The sequence below is a fragment of the Cyprinodon tularosa genome, unplaced genomic scaffold (assembly GCF_016077235.1).
Source record: "Cyprinodon tularosa strain WSP-4 unplaced genomic scaffold, ASM1607723v1 ctg385, whole genome shotgun sequence".
NCBI lineage: Eukaryota > Metazoa > Chordata > Actinopteri > Cyprinodontiformes > Cyprinodontidae > Cyprinodon > Cyprinodon tularosa.
The window spans coordinates 438,909-460,975 of record NW_024039102.1 but is presented as its reverse complement, the minus strand read 5'-3'; the positions used below and the strand labels follow the sequence as shown (position 1 = coordinate 460,975).

General features: G+C 39.5%; 2 protein-coding genes across 2 annotated transcripts in view; one reads left to right on the top strand and one right to left on the bottom strand.

The window, feature by feature from the left end:
- LOC119791265 (titin homolog) overlaps nucleotides 1-22,067 on the bottom strand; it is a 62,387-nt gene that overhangs the window by 28,710 nt on the left and 11,610 nt on the right. The gene's annotated exons all lie outside the window — the stretch shown is intronic.
- LOC119791250 (zinc finger protein 260-like) lies at nucleotides 271-12,147 on the top strand. The gene is made up of 3 exons (XM_038297253.1): nucleotides 271-469; nucleotides 7,085-7,199; nucleotides 8,247-12,147. Exon 3 carries the CDS (start codon nucleotides 8,259-8,261, stop codon nucleotides 10,572-10,574), a length of 2,316 nt encoding a protein of 771 aa, XP_038153181.1. The 5' UTR covers nucleotides 271-469; nucleotides 7,085-7,199; nucleotides 8,247-8,258; the 3' UTR covers nucleotides 10,575-12,147.

The window sequence follows — 22,067 nt, the reverse complement described above, 5'->3', positions numbered from 1 at the left end:
CTATTTGACTTCAAACTAGATGGTAGATGCTCAAGAAGGCTTTAATAAAAAGCCCTCTTTTCTGTTAAATTCCCTGAGATTCCCCTAATAAGGTGTGTGCTCAGCCCCTCGCAGAATTTTTAAAACTGAGAAATTCAAAGTAAGTTGTACGAAATTTAAGTTAATGAAAAAATAATTAAGAGAAAGATTTCATGGATGTTGTTTGTGTTTCCAGCCACTAGATGGAGCCTGGCACATTTTTATTGTGTTCTGCTGAGGTATCAGCAGAAGAAGAACGAATGTGCAGAGGAAAAAAGACCATTGCTAAGCTAAAGTCGGGCTCAGTCTGTTCTTACTGATAAAGACCATAAAACAACAGAATTAATTAAACATGAACTACTGAAGCTAAGTTCTTCTACCTTCTTCGGATAAAGAGGCTACTTTTTTCCTCCCAGGGACAGAAACGGAGGAACAGACAGGGATCCGCTCAGTGAGTAACTGCTGCACACTCAGCAGGTCACTCAGCTGCATCATGTCCGCAGTCTGCGCTCTGATGAAGGGACACTTCCAAATTTAGGATGAATTCACCATCTGACTCTGATGTTCCGGAGTCTGGGCCCCGATTCAGCTGATCTAATTAGCAGGAACGTGTTGATGCTAATGATCATTGATTGGAGACTCAGAACCACATTTCACTGTAGCAGATTGTTAGAAATAGGAAAGAAATACCACTTGCGCTGTGGTAAGCTTCTGAAGATACGAGGCTGTGTGTTATTCCAAAAAAATGCCAGAAAGAAGCTTTCAAAACTAGAAAAGCAGGAGAGGGTGGAGGGCAGGGGCGGTTCTAGACCAAATGTACCAGGGGGCCAGCGTGTTTTCATGGGGGCAAAGAAAGGCATGATGTAAAAAACATATATTAAGAGAGCTGCATGAAGTGAAATTTCTATTCGATTAGGTTTAATCAAAATCCTATTTCTTATTAGGTCAATATACATTCATAATTCTGGAATTTTACATATTTCTTTATTTTAATGTAAGTCAAAATGACAATTTTTTTTACTCAAATCTGAATTAGAAATCAAGAAAATCTGATAAATTCAGCTGTAAAATTAGAGCATTTCTTTTTATTTGTATTAAAAAAAACATTTAGCAGATGAAACCTGAGTTCTTATCTAAACACCACTGATGCTATCACCTTATTGTTTTTAAATAATTAGTAAAAAATAATTTGTAAAGAAAAAAATGAAATGGATCCAAAGGACCTATCAGTAACCCTGTCTATTCCAGCACATATCATCGTTAGAGTATAGGGCTCGGGATCCACGTTGCATTGTGGGACGTCGCGGTCATATTGACGGCTACGCAAACGTAAACATAGCTCTGATACAACGCTGTTGTTGAAAGAAGAGACAGAAGTAGAGAGAAAAAAGATGTTAAAATCCCGAAAAGGATCTGGAATTTACCGGGACACATTAAATAGAGAAGCCAGGGACCGGTATGGTGACAAAATCAGCATTATTAATCATTTGGATCCATATAAAGTTCCAAACAATGAGTGGAGCACCGATGACCGAGCGCCTATACTTCAAAACAGTTCCGAAGCTACATGTCCTTGGAGTCTCATGTGCAGTTCATGAATGGATGGGTTCAGGAGCTGCAGATCATAAAGCCATCAAACAGTGGGAACACAGTAATTCGTACGAAGGTAAGCTGTGATCAGACGGGCCTGTCATTACCCGATCCGTACCGGAAGCACGATCCGTACCATCAGCTCATTTGCGCGTGCGCAAACAGAATAACTTCCGGTGGCCTTTTTCTTACTTTTTTATTCTTTTTTATTTTTTAGAGGCATGGGTTTCTTTTTGTATATCTTTGTATTTTCGTCAATATTGCATTTTCTAAAAATAAAAAAACAGAAATACATAAAAAAAGTTCAATCGCCTTGTGATAGTTACTTTGACTGCTCTGAGCATGCGCAAATATACCTCACACAGCGTATATATTTAAATTTGTTTAAATATTTGATTTACTCTGTACTTAACTATGCACTCCAGCAGTACTAATCCCACAATGGATTCATTTGCTACCTTTCGTGACCTGCAGTTTTTCATTGATAAGGGAACATTTCCCGAAAATTTGGATTTTTATTCCAGAAAAATGACGTCAAGCAATAACAATGGATTGAATTTAAAAAGCATCCATTTCTTCCAGAAAAGTCTTCAATATTGTCTTTACGATGTAGTTTAGTATTCTTTAATTATTTAAGGATATAAATAAAGTTTTTTCAGTACCGTAATTACATTATTTTTTGGCAACCCGGAAGTTATTCTGTTCGCGCAGGCGCAAATGAGCTGATGGTACGGATCGTGCTACCGGTACGGATCGGGTAGCGACAGGGCCCTGGAACCTGCTAGTTTAGCAACTGCTAACCGCTAGTGCTAACAACCACTCACGCATGTAATGTACTTTTAACTAGCTGCTATGTGTTTCAAAGGTGTAGTTAGTAACGTTAACTGCCAACCCTCCGGGTTTCTCACGTATTTGAGCATTTTCCCGCTGCCGTTTTTAAATATTTTCCCGTAAAAGATCTCAACTTTGAAGGAAAGAAACAAAGTAGGCTATAAAATAAAACCGTGCATCTTTAACTTACCAGAATGAAAATGCAGTGAACACACTCTCAATGACATTGGAATACTGTGGAAAGTTATGTTCGGTCGTCTTACAGCCGCGATCCAAGCTAGCCGACGACTCTTTATCTCTGACGCTTGGTCTCCATGGTTACGCGTCCATTCAGGAAAGCGGTGGAAAGTTAACCCATTTTCTATGTTTCCATGGCGATCATGCGTTGAGCTGTTACAGCCCACAATACAGCAACGGTTTACCATGGTTGAAATCAAGTTAAGGTGAAATTAATCAAATTAAAACACGGCTGAGAGGGAGTACAGTACCCGGTAGTCATAGGCAGTAGTCTGAGCCGCGGTAAAAGACGCATTCAACATGGCGGCGACGCGAAGTGCCTACGTCACGACGACCAAGCCCTATTATATCATCAGTACTGGGGACATAACAGGGGCCAGGACATGATCTATAGGGGCACTGGCCCCTGTTGGCCCTTGTCTAGAACTGCCCACGGTGGAGGAGGAGGGTATGACTAGCATCCATTACTGGCTGCAAGAATCCAGCTGCGGTTCTAAAAGGTGTGCTACGGTATCAGGTCGGTAGAAGAGCAGGAAGATCTCAGCCTTGCTGATGGTCACTGAATTGGAAATGTTCTGGTCCAGCATCACTGCCCTGCAGATGTTCTGTCTCCTTTAATTAATTAATTAAGTATGTAATTTTCAGTAACATTTAGGGCAGAATGCAGCGAGAATAACTCCCACCCCACTTCCTCTCCCCTCAGATATAAAGGCCATCATGGTACAGGATGGCTTCTCTAATACCCACTTTACCTATCTTGTCAAGTTATTACGAGGATTGTTTACATTAGATCACAGCATCAAATCCAAAAATTCTTCAATACTGTTGTCTCATATACAATGATCAAGTATGACAATTTGGAGATGAGGAAGTATCATAAATTGACCACTGTTTTAGAGGAGGCGGCAGCTTAGACAAGCTTTTTTAATCACAATGTAAGATAGAGAAAATAATTTTGACAAATAATAATAAAGCAGGGAATGCTCTAGAGAGGTTTGTACATAGCTTTTATTTAGCCCTAGGAGGACTGTTTTGTGGTCCTACCTCCCAGCACAGACACTGGGCAGCTGCTGCTTCTTCTCAGTTATCCTCTTTTCACCTCCAGCAGTTGCCTTAATTCACAGAGAATTGCATATTTATCAGTGGCTTCTAAGACTTCGTATAGATTTGTTTTATATTCAGAAAACTATCTTTATAAGTACTACTGTTTCATCTTAAGGACATAAAAAAGTTTTGCCTCCATCATATATATTTTGAGTAGGGCTGAGACAATGAATCGGATTAAACATGATTAATCGATTATTGAAATAATCTTCAACTAATTTAGTAAACGATTATCGGTTAACTGGAGTATACCATCTTAGAGCTGTACTTACCTCAAAATTTGTAAAAAAAAAAATCTACAAATATTTAGCATTTAAGATAAAATATTCTGCCGTTCTTCTTTAATTAATTATTAATTGATTAATGGGAAGAATAATTGACAGATTAATCGATTTGTTAAATAATTAGTGGGAGCCCTAATCCAGACCTTATACATCCTCACATTATATATACAGTGAGGAAAATAAGTATTTGAACACCCTGCTATTTTACAAGTTCTCTCAATTACCGTGAGACTACACTGTGAGAGACATACAGGTGCTGGTCATAAAATTAGAATATCATGAAAAAGTAGATTGATTTCAGTAATTCCATTTAAAAAGTGAAACTTGTATATTATATTCATACATTACATACAAACTCATATATTTCAGATGTTTATTTTGTTTAATTTTGATGATTACAAATGACAACAAATGAAAATCTCAAATTCATCATATCAGAAAATTAGAATATTGTGAAAAGGTTCAAAATTGATGGCCCCTGGTGCCACACTCTAATCAGCTAATTAACTCAAACCACCTGCAAAAGCCTTTAAATGGTCTTTCAGTCTAGTTCTATAGGCTACACAATCATGGGGAAGACTGCTGACTTGACAGTTGTCCAAAAGACGACCATCGACACCTTGCACAAGGAGGGCAAGACACAAAAGGTCATCGCTAAAGAGGCTGGCTGTTCACAGAGCTCAGTGTCCAAGCACATTAATAGAGAGGCGAAGGGAAGGAAAAGATGTGGTCGAAAAAAGTGTACAAGCAAGAGAGATAACCGCACCCTGGAGAGGATTGTGAAACAAAACCCATTCAAAAATGTGGGGGAGATTCACAAAGAGTGGACTGCAGCTGGAGTGAGTGCTTCAAGAACCACCACACACAGACGTATGAAAGACATGGGTTTCTGCTGTCGCATTCCTTGTGTCAAGCCACTCTTGAACCACAGACAGCGTCAGAATCGTCTTGCCTGGGCTAAAGAGAAACAGGACTGGACTGCTGGTGAGTGGTCCAAAGTCATGTTCTCTGATGAAAGTAAATTTTGCATTTCCTTTGGAAATCAAGGTCCCAGAGTCTGGAGGAAAAGAAGAGAGGCACTTCATCCACGTTGCTTGAAGTCCAGTGTAAAGTTTCCACAGTCAGTGATGGTTTGGGGTGCCATGTCATCTGCTGGTGTTGGTCCATTGTGTTTTCTGAGGTCCAGGGTCAACGCAGCCACATACCAGGAAGTTTTAGAGCACTTCATGCTTCCTGCAGCTGACGAACTTTTTGGAGATGCAGATTTCATTTTCCAACAGGACTTGGCACCTGCACACAGTGCCAAAGCTACCAGTACCTGGTTGAAGGACCATGGTATCCCTGTTCTTAATTGGCCAGCAAACTCTCCTGACCTTAACCCCATAGAAAATCTATGGGGTATTGTGAAGAAGAAGATGCAATACACCAGACCCAACAATTCAGAAGAGCTAAAAGCCACTATTAGAGCAACCTGGGCTATCATAACACCTGAGCAGTGCCACAGACTGATCGACTCCATGCCACGCCGCATTGCTGCAGTAATACAGGCCAAAGGAGGCCCAACTAAATACTGAGTGCTGTACATGCTCATACTTTTCATGTTCATACTTTTCAGTTGGCCAACATTTCTATAAATCCTTAGTTTTTATTGGTCTTCAGTAATATTCTAATTTTCTGATATGATGAATTTGAGATTTTCATTTGTTGTCATTTGTAATCATCAAAATTAAACAAAATAAACATCTGAAATATATGAGTTTGTATGTAATGTATGAATATAATATACAAGTTTCACTTTTTAAATGGAATTACTGAAATCAATCTACTTTTTCATGATATTCTAATTTTATGACCAGCACCTGTAATCTAAAAGAAAAAAAAAAGAAATTTTATATTTTTTATTATTTGTATGTTACTTCTGCAAATGAGTATTTGATAACCTGTGAATATCAATATTAATATTTGGTACAGTAGCCTTTGTTTGCAATTACAGAGGTCAAACGTTTCGTGTAGTTTTTCCATCAGGTTTGCACACACTGCAGGAGGGATTTTGGCCCACTCCTCCACACAGATCATCTCTAGATCAGTCAAGTTTGTGGGCTGTCACTGAGAAACATAGAGATGAGCTCCCTCCAAAGATTTTCTATTGGGTTTAGGTCTGGAGACTGGCTAGTCCACATCAGAATCTGGATATGCTTAACAGAGCCATTCATTGGTTATCCTGGCTGTGTGCCTCAGGTCATTCTGTCTCTGTGTGGTGTGTAGCCTGTCTGTCACTTTCCCTTTTTTAATTGTATGGTGAAGGGGGTTGTTTTGGTTTGCCTTTCTCTTGAATAGCTGTTCAGTTAGCAAAACTATTATGTTTATCTAAGGCTTCAACTTGTATGTTAGATCCAGTTCCAACCAAGTTATTTAAGAAAGTATTCCCCCTGATATCTACCTCCATTTTACATATGATTAATCTATTCCTGTTTCAGGGATATGTACCTATGGTGTTTATGGTAGCTGTAATTAAACCTTTACTGACCTGCAACCACCAAAAACATACCTCGCTTAAAGCCCAGGCAGTGCAAGCTCAACATTTGTAAACCCAGACTAACTAGAGCTAGGATTCCTACTAAATCTTATTATTAATGAAAGAGCTCATGTGTATAGGCTTCAATCTGTGTTAAATTTCCTTTTTGGAAATATAAAACCCATTTTTACCTAAAAACCCCATCAATATTAGCCTGTCATGATGGTGATCCCAATTTAGATTTATGCACCAAAAGTAACGACATCGACTGGGTTTGTCCAAGTAATTGATTTATCGGTGACATGACCAACTACCCGTGTGGCCTGAGGGATGAATCTCCTGAACAAACCTGCCAAGCAAAAATGACCCAAAAAATGCAGGTGGAGACACAATAATTGAACATACTGGTAATAAATGTCTTGTGAGCACCCCAGCTACAGAAGCTCTGTTACCATATTAACAGTATGATGCGTTAACCAAACAATGTTTTTTTCCATTCCCCTAGGTTCAGTGATCCACAACAAAACTTGTGCCAAGTCTCCGTGTTGCTGTATGCAAGATTGAGTCCAGGTTCTTCTGAGTGGGCTGTGAAGACCAGAGGATCCAGAAACACCACCGGGGTGAGACCTTCTGACAGTGCTTCCTGGAGCTCTGAACCTGATGTCTGATTTGTTGAGGAATTTTCATTTATCAAAGAGGGAGAGAACACTTCTCAGTAAGAAAGAAGAAGATCGATTTGGTCTTTGCACATTTATTTCAAAGGCATACAGCTTTTGAAAGGCTCCAGAACCCAGAGAGGCAAAAAGCACTGAAGGGAGATGTGAAACCAATTTAATACATCAGAGAGGAGGGGGTGTATGCCCCCTAGAAACTTCAAAGTGTTTCTAGTCTAAACCAGTCCGTTAGAGAAAATTCACAGTCTACGTCCGAGGAGGAATGTGCCTGACTCCAACCCCTTAAACACTGTCGGTAGCAAAGATTTAAAAAGCCATCAAGGGGCAGCATACACCATCCCTTGGAACCAAATATTGATATAATTATTAAGTTAATAATATAAAATGACTTCTCAAGATAAACAAGGTAACATGATCAGATTACATTTTTCCACTACAGATTCTTCCCACTACTTTAGCAATAAAAATGTAAAGAATCCCTTCAATTTACTCTTAAACAGGTATTTCTGCCTGGATGAGGAGAAGTAGTAGTTGAATCCATTTTTTTAATAAAGGAACTTGTTGAAACAATTTTTTTGATTGACATGACAAATATTCAATTTGTGCGTTGTAATTTTAAGGAACCGCTGCTTTCCCCGCTTAGTTGAGTCCCTCATGCTCTCATTGGTCTTCAATCTTGTGCAGGGCAGCTATTTTATAGCTATAAAGCAATTCTTAAAACAGAGTTGTGGTTGTGACCTGACAACTTTCGATCTCTGGCCTGTTGTTTTCTGTCCTAGCTACTAGCTTAAAGGAGTCAGTTCAGCTAACAATGGTATGTGTTTTAGTTTTTTATTTGTTTTTTTTTACCTGTGGGTTAGCTGTTGTTACTTACTTAGCTATCAGTCCAGTTCTTTATTCAGTTACTGGTCAATGGAAGATAAACAGAAACTATTAATGTATGTAATGAGGGAAATGTAAAACATTTTATATTTGTTTTTCTTTTTTTTTCAGATTTGCCACAAAATGATTTCTTTTATCAAGCAAGATGTTCATGCACATCACTCTATCTCCAACAAAACAGAAGTGACTGTTCTGGACCAGAGGGAAGCAGAAACTCTCAAAACTAGAGAAGATGATCTATCTAAACTTGCTCAAGTAAAAGAAGAAGAGCATGAATCAGATCATCTGCAGAATGCAAAGAAAGATGACTACATAGTTCTAAAGCAAGAGGCAGATACCTTAATGGGAACTGTGTGTAGATTTCTTGAAATAAAAGAGGAACCAGAAGAAATAGAATTGAATCAAATAGAGGGAAATAACAGTGAATTAGAATCTCAGCAGATGGTAAAGATTGAGGCTGAGGGTGTTGGTCAGAATGAAAACTGGGATGTTCTGAGGCAGGAGACAGAAACTTTAAGAGAAACAGTTTCTGGCTCTCCTGAAATAAAAATGGAACTAGAGGACCCTGACCTGAAACAAATAAAGTTAGATGTTAGTTCGGATATTGCACAAGGTGTACTAGCTTGTTATTTTTTTATCAACCATAAAGGGATCTGTGTTTTGGACAACAAGGAAATTGAATCTCTGCAAAACAAAGATGAACCAGAAGATGATGAATATTATCCTAACTCAGAATCTCAGCAACCAGTAAAGAGTGAGGTTGAAAACCAGGATGCACTGAAGCAAGAGACCGAAACCTTAATAGGAACAGATTCTTATGATGAAACAGACCACCAGCCATCTGAACTAAGTGAAAAACAAATTCCCCTCCAGAACTTTACTGAAAAGGAACATCAACAAGGATCCAGCAGAGATAAACAGCAGCTAACGAAAGGTCAGAAAACCAGACGTAAAAGTGATAAAACAGACAAAAACACAAAGGAGAACATTGTTTTCAAAGAGAAAAAATCGAAACTGTGTGAGTTGTGTAGTTTAAAATGTGAAAAATCTTTCAATCAAAAAGATAATTTGAATATGATCCCTTCTGCAGAAGAAAAACCCCATCCATGTGTAAAATGTGGAAAAAGTTTCAGTGTAAAATACAGCCCAAATACCTACATGAAAGCTCATACAGCTGAGAAGCCTTTCTTATGTGTAACCTGTGGCAAAGGGTTTACTAGAAAAACAGTGTTAAATGTTCATATTAGATCTCATACAGGAGAGAAGCCTTTCTCGTGTAATATATGTGAAAAAGCGTTCTCTGGAAGAAATAAATTGAAAATTCACATGAGAATTCATACAGGTGAGAAGCCTTACTCGTGTATTACATGTGGAAAAGGTTTCCGTAAAAAATATCATTTGACTACACACATAAGATCTCATACAGGAGAGAAGCCTTTCTCATGTATTATCTGTGGAAGAGGTTTCTCTGAAAAAAAAAAAGTGAAAATCCACATGAGAATTCACACAGGTGAGAAGCCTTTTTCATGTCAAACCTGTGGTGAAGTGTTCCGTTTTAAAACTTCTTTAAATATCCATATCGCATCTCATACTGGAGAGAAGCCTTTTTCATGCACTATTTGTAAAAGAGGTTTCAGTAAAAAGGATTATCTGACTACACACATGAGAACTCATACAGGTGAGAAGCCTTACTCATGTCAAACCTGTGGAAGAAAATTTCGTCGGAAATATGATTTAGATAGCCATATCCGAGCTCATACAGGAGAGAAGCCGTTTTCATGTAAAACCTGTGGGAAAGGGTTTAAGAGAAAAAGTGGTTTAAATGTTCATATGGGAATTCATACAGGAGAGAAGCCTTTCTCATGTGTTACCTGTGGCAAACAGTTTCGTCTTAGAAGTTTTTTAGATATGCATATTAGATCGCATACAGGAGAGAAGCCTTTCTCATGTGAAACATGTGGAAAAGGTTTCAGTAAAAAAGATCATTTGACTAGACACATAACAATTCATACGGGTGAGATGCCTTTTTCTTGTGTAACCTGTGGAAAAAAGTTCCGTATAAAGACGTCTTTAAATAGCCATATCTTAACTCATAAAGGAGAGAAGCCTTTTTTATGTATTTTATGTGGAAGAGGTTTCTTTGAAAAAAAAAGTTTGAATATTCACATGAAAATTCATACAGGTGAGAAGCCTTACTCATGTCAAATCTGTGAAAAAAAGTTCAGTCAAAAAAGTATTTTGAATGTCCATATCAGATCTCATACAGGAGAGAAGCCTTTCTCATGTAATATATGTAAACGACCTTTCAGTGAAAAAAGATTATTGAACTGTCACATGAGAATTCATTTGCAAGAGAAGCCTTTCTCTTGTATAGAATGTGGGAAAGGTTTTACTCGCAAATATAAAATGGAATGCCACATGAGAAGTCACACAAAATAGAAAGTAATTTTTTTATATAATCACATTGTTTGTGGAAGGCATAATCTTTTTGATTTTAATCCAAGTAACAGTTGTAATCAATATTATGGATAAAAGACAAAAAATGAGAAACATTGAATAGGGAAATTGAATAATAAATGTGAATGGGGTGGGAAGAGTAACAATAAACAGTATGTTTTATATTAGAATAGCATAGAAAATTCCTTTGTCCCACAATGGGGAAATTTTGGTGTTACACCAAAAGGTTATAGTAAAAGTGGTCACCAAATGTTCACATTAGAAAAGTGTATATATATATATATAACAGATAGGAAAATAAAGCAAATATAGTATTGTATTGTACAGTGCTTTCTACAATATTGTCCAAAATAATCAAGACAGACAACACACATGCATCCAAACAAAGAAAAAAACAGAAATAAAAAAACATAAGTTGAGCAGCTACAATAATCCATTCATATGTTCATTAACATAAAGCCTGTTAGCTTAACATGCTCTCAAAGCTACTAAAAGGGGCTACAATCAAACTGTTGGCAAAATATTTGAGTTAATAAAAAAAAACTTTATAAACTTATTACAACCCTTTACATGAGCCATGCAAAAAAATTTCAACCACATAATTAGGCTACATTACTCAGCAATACAGCATTCAAAACAAACTGGAAGCTGCTCAGAGCCCAGATTACAAATGCATCCACAGCACACTGTGGGGGCAGGATAGGGAGGAGCAGGAGCAAGTTACCAAGACTTAAAAAATCTCAGCCTTCATAATTGAGCAAATTGTATTTTCTGTCACACGATACACATAATGCTATGTTTTCAAGTGAGAAAGTACACCTCAAAATATTGTCTGTCATTATATTCATATACTCTTCGATGCTCATTATACTATGAGGCCATAAATTTGCAGACAACACATGTCATGTCAAAGGCACTTTACAAAGACAATTCACTAAATTAACTGCCTTTGGATAATCATTAAGTCAGACTGAAATATTGTTGCTACTCTTCCTCACCTAGAATTTCTGGGTATTTGAAAATTTACATATCTAAAGGGAGATTGTCTCATTAATGCTCACATAATCCTCTTGCTGCAGCCAAATTTCTGTAAGGCAAAATAAATCAACGTGATTATTACAATTCAAGTCATTAACTAACAGACCTTTTGAAGAAAGGGATTTTCTGTTAAATAAACCATATTAAATCAATGTAACTTTTTCCCCAATGGGGAGTTATTTTAGTTTTAATTACATTATCATGATTTACTCCTTTGGGATTCTTTTTTAATTTCTTTGATTTTGGCCGTGGGCAAAACACTGTCTGGATGGACTAATGTGTGGGTAACAGTAGAGAAGCTACAGAGAGTTGTGTTAAACTATGACTCTGCTTCCTGGTCTGCACCTTAAGCTGTCAGGGTGTTTGTTAATGACTTAGGAATTGTTGTAAATTATGATACATGTTTATGCTTAATCAGAGTTTCAACAGATTGTATTGGAATTATTGATAATAAATAATTAAAGGACAAATTTCCCTGTATTGAAAAAGTGACAACTATTAAAATGCATTAACAGTTTGGTTGTTGTGGTGTGAATTATTTTCATGTACATTAAGAGATGGGTTTCATCCTCTATCAAATCGCCACTGTAACTGAGTCAAACTTCAGTCCTGATGGGCTGGTGTATCTGAATATCTTCAGGATGTTACCGGGTTCTGCAAAGGCCTGGTAATGAGCACATCATTGGAATAGGACCTGCTGGAGCTAGGTATTATTTAAACCATGCAGGAAAACTGGTCCTCCAGCACTGGTGCTTGACATCACTAATCTCATTTTGCCACATAAGTTTGCATACAAATACTGTGATTATTCATTACTACAGTCTTTGACATTTTCCAAAATTTGGTAACCCAGAAAAAGATCACACTGAAATGACCTATATCAGCACAGTACTAAATGCCATCAATGAAGACAGAGGGTGGTGCCTGTTTGGCTCTGCTTGTCATTCCTGTTATAGAAAAAGTTCATCACAATTTCAGAAAATGACCATCACAGATTGGACTTTGTTGATTTAAATATACACTATATTGCCAAAAGTATTTGCTCACCCATCCAAATTATTGGAATCAGGTGTTCCAATCACTTCCATGGCCACAGGTGTATAAATTCAAGCACCTAGGCATGCAGACTGTTTTTACAAACATTTGTGAAAGAATGGGTCGCTCTCAGGAGCTCAGTGAATTCCAGCGTGGAACTGTGATAGGATGCCACCTGTGCAACAAATCCAGTCGTGAAATTTCCTCGCTCCTAAATATTCCACAGTCAACTGTCAGCTGTATTATAAGAAAATGGAAGTGTTTGGGAACGACAGCAACTCAGCCACGAAGAGGTAGGCCACGTAAACTGACGGAGCGGGGTCAGCGGATGCTGACGCGCATAGTGCGAAGAGGTCGCCAACTTTCTGCAGAGTCAATCACTACAGACCTCCAAACTTCATGTGGCCTTCAGATTAGCTCAAGAACAGTGCGCAGAGAGCTTCATGGAATGGGTTTCCATGGTCGAGCAGCTGCATCCAAGCCATACATCACCAAGTGCAATGCAAAGCGTCGGATGCGGTGGTGTAAAGCACGCCGCCACTGGACTCTAGAGCAGTGGAGACGCGTTCTCTGGAGTGACGAATCGCGCTTCTCCATCTGGCAATCTGATGGACGGGTCTGGGTTTGGCGGTTGCCAGGAGAACGGTACTTGTCTGACTGCATTGTGCCAAGTGTAAAGTTTGGTGGAGGGGGGATTATGGTGTGAGGTTGTTTTTCAGGAGCTGGGCTTGGCCCCTTAGTTCCAGTGAAAGGAACTCTGAATGCTTCAGCATACCAAGACATTTTGGACAATTCCATGCTCCCAACTTTGTGGGAACAGTTTGGAGCTGGCCCCTTCCTCTTCCAACATGACTGTGCACCAGTGCACAAAGCAAGGTCCATAAAGACATGGATGACAGAGTCTGGTGTGGATGAACTTGACTGGCCTGCACAGAGTCCTGACCTCAACCCGATAGAACACCTTTGGGATGAATTAGAGCGGAGACTGAGAGCCAGGCCTTCTCGTCCAACATCAGTGTGCGACCTCACAAATGCGCTTCTGGAAGAATGGTCAAAAATTCCCATAAACACACTCCTAAACCTTGTGGACAGCCTTCCCAGAAGAGTTGAAGCTGTTCTAGCTGCAAAGGGTGGACCGACGTCATATTGAACCCTATGGATTAGGAACGGGATGTCACTTAAGCTCATATGTGAGTCAAGGCAGGTGAGCAAATACTTTTGGCAATATAGTGTATGTCTACATACATATATTTATACATGTGTATATATATATATATATATATATATATATATATATATATATATATATATATATATATATATATATATATATATATATATATTTATTTATTCATACATGTATATACATATACACATACACTCACCGGCCACTTTATTAGGTACACCTGTCCAACTGCTCGTTAACACTTAATTTCTAAGCAGCCAATCACATGGCAGCATCTTAGTGCATTTAGGCATGTAGACATGGTCAAGACAATCTCCTGCAGTTCAAACCGAGCATCAGTATGGGGAAGAAAGGTGATTTGAGTGACTTTGAACGTGGCATGATTGTTGGTGCCAGAAGGGCTGGTCTGAGTATTTCAGAAACTGCTGATCTACTGGGATTTTCACGCACAACCATCTCTAGGGTTTAGGACTAGGTCAGATAACGCACAGAGCCTGTTACTATCCAGTCATGACCCAACCGGCAGGAGTTATGTTCAACCTAGAGTTGGAGAGATTGATGAAGGTGAAATGCAGTCCGAGGACCCAGAAAAAGAAGTGATGGAAGAAATGCACCCAGCGACTGAGCACCACAATTGTTACTGTCTATTAAAATGTGGTTGCTTCTCGCGGTTATGGTTATTGTAATAATTAAATATGAAAATCGCATTATAATGCATGTTGCATGGGTTGTTTTCCAGACGAAACAGCAGATGACCAAGTTCTGTGTTGCTGTTATGGTTAAATTAAATTATTAAATTGTTTATAAAAGTTATTGCTGTCGGTGTGTTCTTAAAGTCTTTTAACTTTTTTAGAAAAAAGGAATGTTTCATGATTTGGATGGATTGATGAAATTCTACAGAAAAAGACTTTGGAATGGTAACCTGGAGATTACTTTTTCAAGTTTTCTCAAAGTGTAAATTAACATGAATATAATAAATGAAAGATGTAATTTCCCTACACACACATACATATACATACACATATATATATATATATATATATATATATATATATATATATATATATATATATATATATATATATATATATATATATATATATATATATATATATGTGTGTGTGTGTGTGTGTGTGTGTGTGTGTGTGTGTGTTTCATTACATTATCCAAACCTGAACATACTTTGTATTTTTTTTTTTTTTAAGTTGTCCCACACAAGGATCACTTCTATCACAAATATGAGATTTACAAAAAGTGGCATCTGAGCATCATTTGTTGTGATCAAATTATTATATTTGTACGTTGGTGTTTGAACAGGACTTCTTTTAACTTGTGTGACTTTTACATAGAAATGCAACATGTAGATGGAATTTTGCCTCAACTCTTCCCTCCATCCGCCTGCAGCAGTATCTTTGGCCCCGATGATAAGGTGGTCATTTTATCAACTCCTCTGTCTGCTCCCTGGAACAAAATGACATGTAAAGCATATTTCTGTTAAGTCAACAGGCAAAATAACTGTTCTGTATAATTATGCCTGTATTGTTCTTCAAGTGAATTCTACTTTAAACCGTATTATACTGTACTGTAAATTAACTATATTAGTTATTGAGTATTAAAACAAAACGTTTGCAGTATTGACAGCCCAGTACAACTGGACTAATGTTATTTCTTCAGCTGCATTAAGCTTTAACAGCTCTAATCCTTTGTAATAAACTGTTTGAGAATAAATAGATCTGATTAGTGAGGGATACGGCTATCAGTACAGTAAGATGTAGGTTAAAATAAAAAATAGACATTTGTATGAAGGCTTTTAACTGTTGATGAACATCACGTATCAACAGGTTAGCTCTAAGCTTTAGCTTTAGCAGGTCCTACACATTCCGGTGGCTCCGTTACCGTCATGTATTTTAATAGATGTTCATAAAAAAACAAAACAAAAAAAACTTACATTTAAAGGTGTTCTCCGCACTACTGTCGGCGCTGCTGCTGCTTTCGGTTGTCCGTAACCTGAAGAAAATCCGACTTTCTTCCTCTTCTTCTTCTTCTTCAACTACTAAAAAAAAGAAAAAAAAGAAGCGCGCAAAGCACCTCGGGAAATCTAGTGGGAGGCGAGGCCACTAAGGACGGTAGCGATGCATCCTCAGAATTCGGGGAAAAGGAGGACGCATTTTAAGCGTCCTCAGAATTTTTGCCAAAGGGGACGGCCTCCGCGCAGCGTTGTAACGTCACCGGCCTCAAAATGCGTCCTACCAAGTACGCAGCCTGCGAATTGAGACGCAGCCCTAGAGCCACCATCTTGATTATTGTTTCCATCACGAAATAAGCAAAGACACCCAGAGCTACAAGCTGGGCGGGAACAAGGAAAATACAATTTTTACTGAGAGAGAATACAGTTCATGGTTACATGCGGCTTCCTGAGTTCAGAGCTCAATCTTACCTCCTGCATCAGCTGTTCATCTTCGCAGGACTGGAAAGACCCTTGAGCAGCACAGTCGATCAGTATTAAGAGTAAAACAGGCAGAATACATACAAAGTACAACTGAGTTTGAGGCTCACGCTCTGGATAAAAGTTTGAGAGAGGATAAGTCGGAAAATGTAGATATAAATTTGACACAGGCCTGAGGTGAAGTTGGTTCTTAGTTACATCAAATCTCTACTAAGGATATGAGCTATATACCAATTTTAAGCAGAACTCGAGGAAATCCAACCGCTGCTCTCTTTGTCCTGCCGTCTCGTGCTCTGCCCTGGGCTCTTCCATCCTCGGTCCCAGTCACGGTCACAGACAGCTGAGTAGAAAGGGACTTCACTCTCCTCTAGTAGAAGAAATGTCTTCGTCCTGTCGCTGTTCTAAATCTGAATGAAGGTCATCAAATTCCCAAGTGAGGTGTTGTTTTAAATGCGATGGGGACATAGATCAATACTGCTGCTTTATTAATCCCACTGCTGTATTTCTATGAATCATACTAATTTACAGGGGTTGACGTTAAGGATTTTTACCACTTGCCCAAAGGGCAAGTGACTTTCACATTTACTTTGCCCAGAAACAATTTTTATTTGCCCAGTATAATGTTTGATAAATATAGTTCCTAATATTCATTTTTGTATATATGTCAATGAAACATTTTTGTTTTTTTAAAAGTTTTTTGTAATTCAGTATTTTTTAAGTTTACAGGTTTCTGGTGTGTATATGCATGCGTCACATAATGAACTCAAGCCTACATTACCGTGTTAACATGCTTTTCAATCCTTCCTGCACATTCTTTTCAAACTAAACTTTGCTTTAAACTGTTGTGTGCTTGGAAAAATATAAATTGTAATGTTAAAAATCTAAAAAAAAAACTTGACAGGTTGAAAACTTAAGATAAATCACAAGTCAAGTCAATGTCACAAATGAATAACTTTTATTTTAGAGTCACGGTATGTTTATACAAGATAATACTATTAATATAATGTGACTTTTCTAGAGAATCATTATACATAGTTATTTTATACAGGGTTTCCCCAGTCTTACATAATTTCAGAATTCCCTGACTTTTAACTGACTCAGAATTAGTTTTCCCTGACAAAATAAATGCAGCAACAAGACAATAATAATAACAGGTCACCAATTTAACATGTTTAGCTCTATAACATTTAAATGCACCTCTCCAATGTCTAAGAGAAAAAAAATTTATGAACATTTTTTAATGTATCACCTGCATCACTGTACAGAATACTGCCATATGATAGCCATATTTACACTGTGCGCATGGCATACAATTATGCCAGTTTTTCTAATCCCCAACCCATAATTTTTAATCTAGGGTTATCTGGGTGGTGGGTGAAATGGGTGGAGGGTAAAATAGGTGGTGGGTGTGTTACTGTACATACATTTATTTGCCTTGTGGTTGTTTTTTAGCCTGCTAAGTCAATAGAAATGTGAATGATTCACGGCAATTCTAAAAATCACGCCATCTGGCGGAAAATCACGCAGCTTTTTCTAATCAGGCGTGAATGTGTACAAAAACAACAAAAATGGCGCCGGCAATGCTTCTGGGTCGTTTTTTAGCGAATGTCTGTGATTTTAAAGTAATTTTGAGAGATAAATAACTTTTTTTTTTGCGAACATTGCACTTGCCCGGTGCGCAAATGTAATGAAATTTGTACTCTCCCAACAATAAAAACTACTTGCTTCCGGGCGATCGTTAACATCGAGCCCTGAAGTACATCCAGGAGTCCCTTGCTGCTGGCATAATTCGATCCTCATCTTCTCCCCTTGGCGCAGGTTTCTTTTTTGTTGGTAAGAAAGATGGCTCTTTAAGACCCTGCATTGATTACAGAGGTTTAAACCAGATTACCATAAAGAACAAGTACCCTTTGTCTCTCATATCCTCTGCTTTTGAGCCAATCCAGGGAGCTACAGTTTTTACAAAGTTGGACATGAAGAACGCCTATCACATGCTCCGCATTAGTGAGGGGGATAAGTGGAAAACTGCCTTCAAGACATCACTTGGACATTTCGAATACTTGGCCATGCCTTTTGGTTAAACTAATTCCCTTAGCTTGTTTTCAGGCTTCAGTTAATGACATTTTGAGAGACTTCCTCAAAATGTTTGTTTTTGTTTACATTGACGATATGTTGATTTTTTTCTAAGAACCAGTCTGAGCACAAGAAACATGTCCGCCAAGTTCTTCAGCGCCACCTAGAGAACAAGTTGTTCGTGAAGGCAGAGAAATGTGAATTCCACAAACAGTTTGTCATCTTCCTGGGCTTCATTCTTGAGGGTGGACAGGTAAGACCCACAGAGGAGAAAATAAAGGCTGTTCTGGATTGACCCACTCCTTCAACCAGGAGACAACTACAAAGATTCCTAGGATTCGCCAACTTCTATCAGAGATTCATACGAAAATACAGTCAGACTGCTCCCCCTTTAACGGCCTTAACCTCCACCAAGACCACCTTTAGCTGGACACCAGAGGCTGAAGCTGCCTTTACCCAGATATAAACTCTCTTCTCTAACGCACCTGTTCTGATCTACCTCGATCCCTCTAGGCAGTTTATTTTAGAGGTGGACGCATCCGACTCTGGAGTAGGAGCTGTTCTCTCCTCTATCTCTGAGCATGATCAGAAGGTTCATCCCTGTGCCTTTTTCTCCCGCAGGCTGTCTCCAGCAGAGAGAAATTACGGTGTTGGGGACCGAGAGCTACTGGCTATTAAACTAGCCCTTGAGGAATGGAGACATTGGCTAGAGGGCACTGAACATCCTGTGGTGGTCTGGAAGACCACAAAAATCTTTCCTATCTTCAGACCGCTAAGATGCTTAACCCTCGACAGTCTCGTTGGTACCTATTTTTCTCTCGGTTCAACTTGTCTATTTCTTTTCGCCCAGGATCCAGAAATGTAAAGCCAGCAGTGGCGGCCGGCCCATAGGAGGCGCTGGGGCACCGCCCTCCCTGATAAGAAGAGAGAAACGTAAAATATATTTTTAGAAATTAACTCATAAATGTCAGTTTTACTCTCTAGACTGTGTACCTATAAGCAAAACAAATTATATAAACTACATTTCCCTATCTACTGTCATTAATTTGTGGATTTCCACAGACAGACTCCTACCGTCTCTGTTCTGGGGGCTGTGATCAGACTGACCCACATTTGCAGAGAATCTGTCAATCATGTACTTTTGCTAGGTGAATTTAATGGCCAATCAGCGTCTCTGAACTTTATGGTCTTGGGGCGCTGAAAATACTGCGCTTTTACAGGCTTCAGAACCCAAGCGCAGGTGCAGACAATGAGAGGGAAGATGGCGAACGTAACAAGGAAGATGCAGCTTCCACCAAATTCGGTGAGATCCTTATTTATCTACCCGTTTGCCGGAAGAACATCCCTGTTGTAGGATATGAACATTTCATGTCATGGTTATTGTGACTGTGACGAATCCACCTCCTCGCTTAAAACAACCTCTCTAACTTTGCGCGCCACACACACGTTCCTGTTATACTGTGTTTGTGAGGACCAATACACTCGCGCTGAGACCAGTAGCTCCATGAACTTAAAACACACAAGCTGTTCCTGGTTACCTGCTGGCGTATTGAGGGTGCACACTTAATATTTCAGTGGGGTTAGCCGTGTGTGTGTGTGTGGTATGTGGGGTGTGTGTGTGTGTGTGTGTGTGGTGGGTGTGGGTGTGTACGTGTTTATGCTATGGGGACTTGTCATCTTCAGTCTGGCTGCATCTTTGCTGGGTTCAAACCCAGTTTGGTGTAATTGAATAAGTCAACGAATCTGTGTAAAAGAATTAAGTTGTAAAAATTATTTGTTTTTGTAAATTAATTGTTTGTGGAGGTAATATATGGACAAAACTGATTTATGAGAAGAAATCAGAAATAAGAGAGCCTGAGGTGAGGGGCTTAAACTATTTAATGAGGGCTGTGGGAAGAAAAGCGGCAATTTTTGTTTTGTTTCTTTGTTACATTGCTGGTAACTGGAGGGAGGCTGAGGCCCAGAGTATCTGGTATATGTTTAGTTTCTTTTGCACCCTGTTTTGATTTTTTGAGCTCAATAAATCACCAACACCGGTAACCCGACTGAGCCTGGATTCTTGGAGGCCAAAGAACCCCGTCACAGTGACCCAAATCATCACTGTTATTATATAGTAAATTAAATCATTACTGTTAAATTGTATGTATTGTCCAATTGTTTAATCTAATTCTTATTCCGGATTAGTTGGAGACATACACTAGGCTATATCAGCCCCACCAAAAATATTTTTCACCAGCCGCCACTGAAAGCCAGATGCCCTCTCTTGACAGTTTTCCCCTAAGGATTCTGAGAAGCCTCCCGATCTCAGTCTCCTTCCAAGCTGCACTGTTGCCTCTGTTACCTGGGAGATTGAGGATCTCATTAAGCAGACCCAGCAGTCAGAGCCAGTACCAGGTACTTGTCCTCCCAATAAACTTTATGTCCCCACAGCCATTCGAGGTCGAGTTATCAACATGATGCACTCTTCCAAGTTCTCAGGTCATCCAGGCGTTAGTAGGACTGTGGCCTTAATCAACCGGCGATTCTGGTGGCCCACCATCCAAAGGGATGTAAAGCCTGTACAACCTGTGCACGGAACAAGCCCTTGCATCAGCAATCCACTGGACTATTACAACCTTTACCCACACCTAGGAGGCCCTGGACGCATATTGCCTTAGACTTCGTCACTGGACTTCCGGTATCTAAAGGTATGACCACAATCCTGACCATCATTGATCGTTTTTCTAAAGCCTGCCATTTGATTCCATTGAGAAAGCTGCCCTCAGCTTTTCAGACAGCCCAACTCCTGGTCAAACATTTCTTTAGATTACATGGGATCCCTCAAGACATCGTCTCCAATCGTGGTCCACAGTTCACTGCTCAGGTTTGGAAGAGTTTTTGTTCTGCACTCGAGGCCAAGGTTTCTCTCACCTCTGGTTATCATCCACAGTCTAATGGTCAAGTTGAGTGCATGAACCAGGAGTTGGAGGCCACACTCAAATGTCTGACCACAACCAACCAATCTGACTGGAGAATTTACCTGCCTTGGGTAGAGTACGCACTCATCTGCCACTGGTTTATCCCCTTTTGAGTTCTCGTTGGGTTATCAACCTCCACTGTTCCCTGCTGATAAGAGGGACATTGCTGTCACCTCTGTCCAGGATCATATCTGTTGGTGTAAAGCTGTTTGGGTCAGAACTCTTGCCGCCCTAAACAGATCTGCGGAGCAGAATCGCAGGTGGGCGGATCGTAGGAGGAGGCCCGCTCCCACGTATGCTCCTGGACAGAAGGTATGGCTATCCCTCTCAAGTCTGTGTCTAGGAAACTTTCTCATTTCATCGGTCCCTACGAGGTTGAGAGAATGGTTGGCCCAGCTGCTGCCCGCCTGCGCCTGCCTTCCTCCCTCCGGATTCAACCTACCTTCCATGTCTCTCAGCTTAAGCTTGTCCTCTCCAGCCCCTTGTGCCCCCCTGCTGAGCTCCCCCCCCCCCACCCCCCTTTGTACGTTAACATATTGGGTGCCCAGTTCTTTTATTTTGGACCCTTCCCTCATCTCGGACTTCCATTCCTCTTAGCCCTTGGGCTCTTCTGGACCGCCAGTTGGCAGTCGTTGAGGGGGGGTACTGTTAGGGTTCTGTTTGTGGGAGATGTTTTGGGTTTTCTTTGATTGTCTCCAGTCATCCACTAGATGGTGCACATCTATCCACATTCAAACACA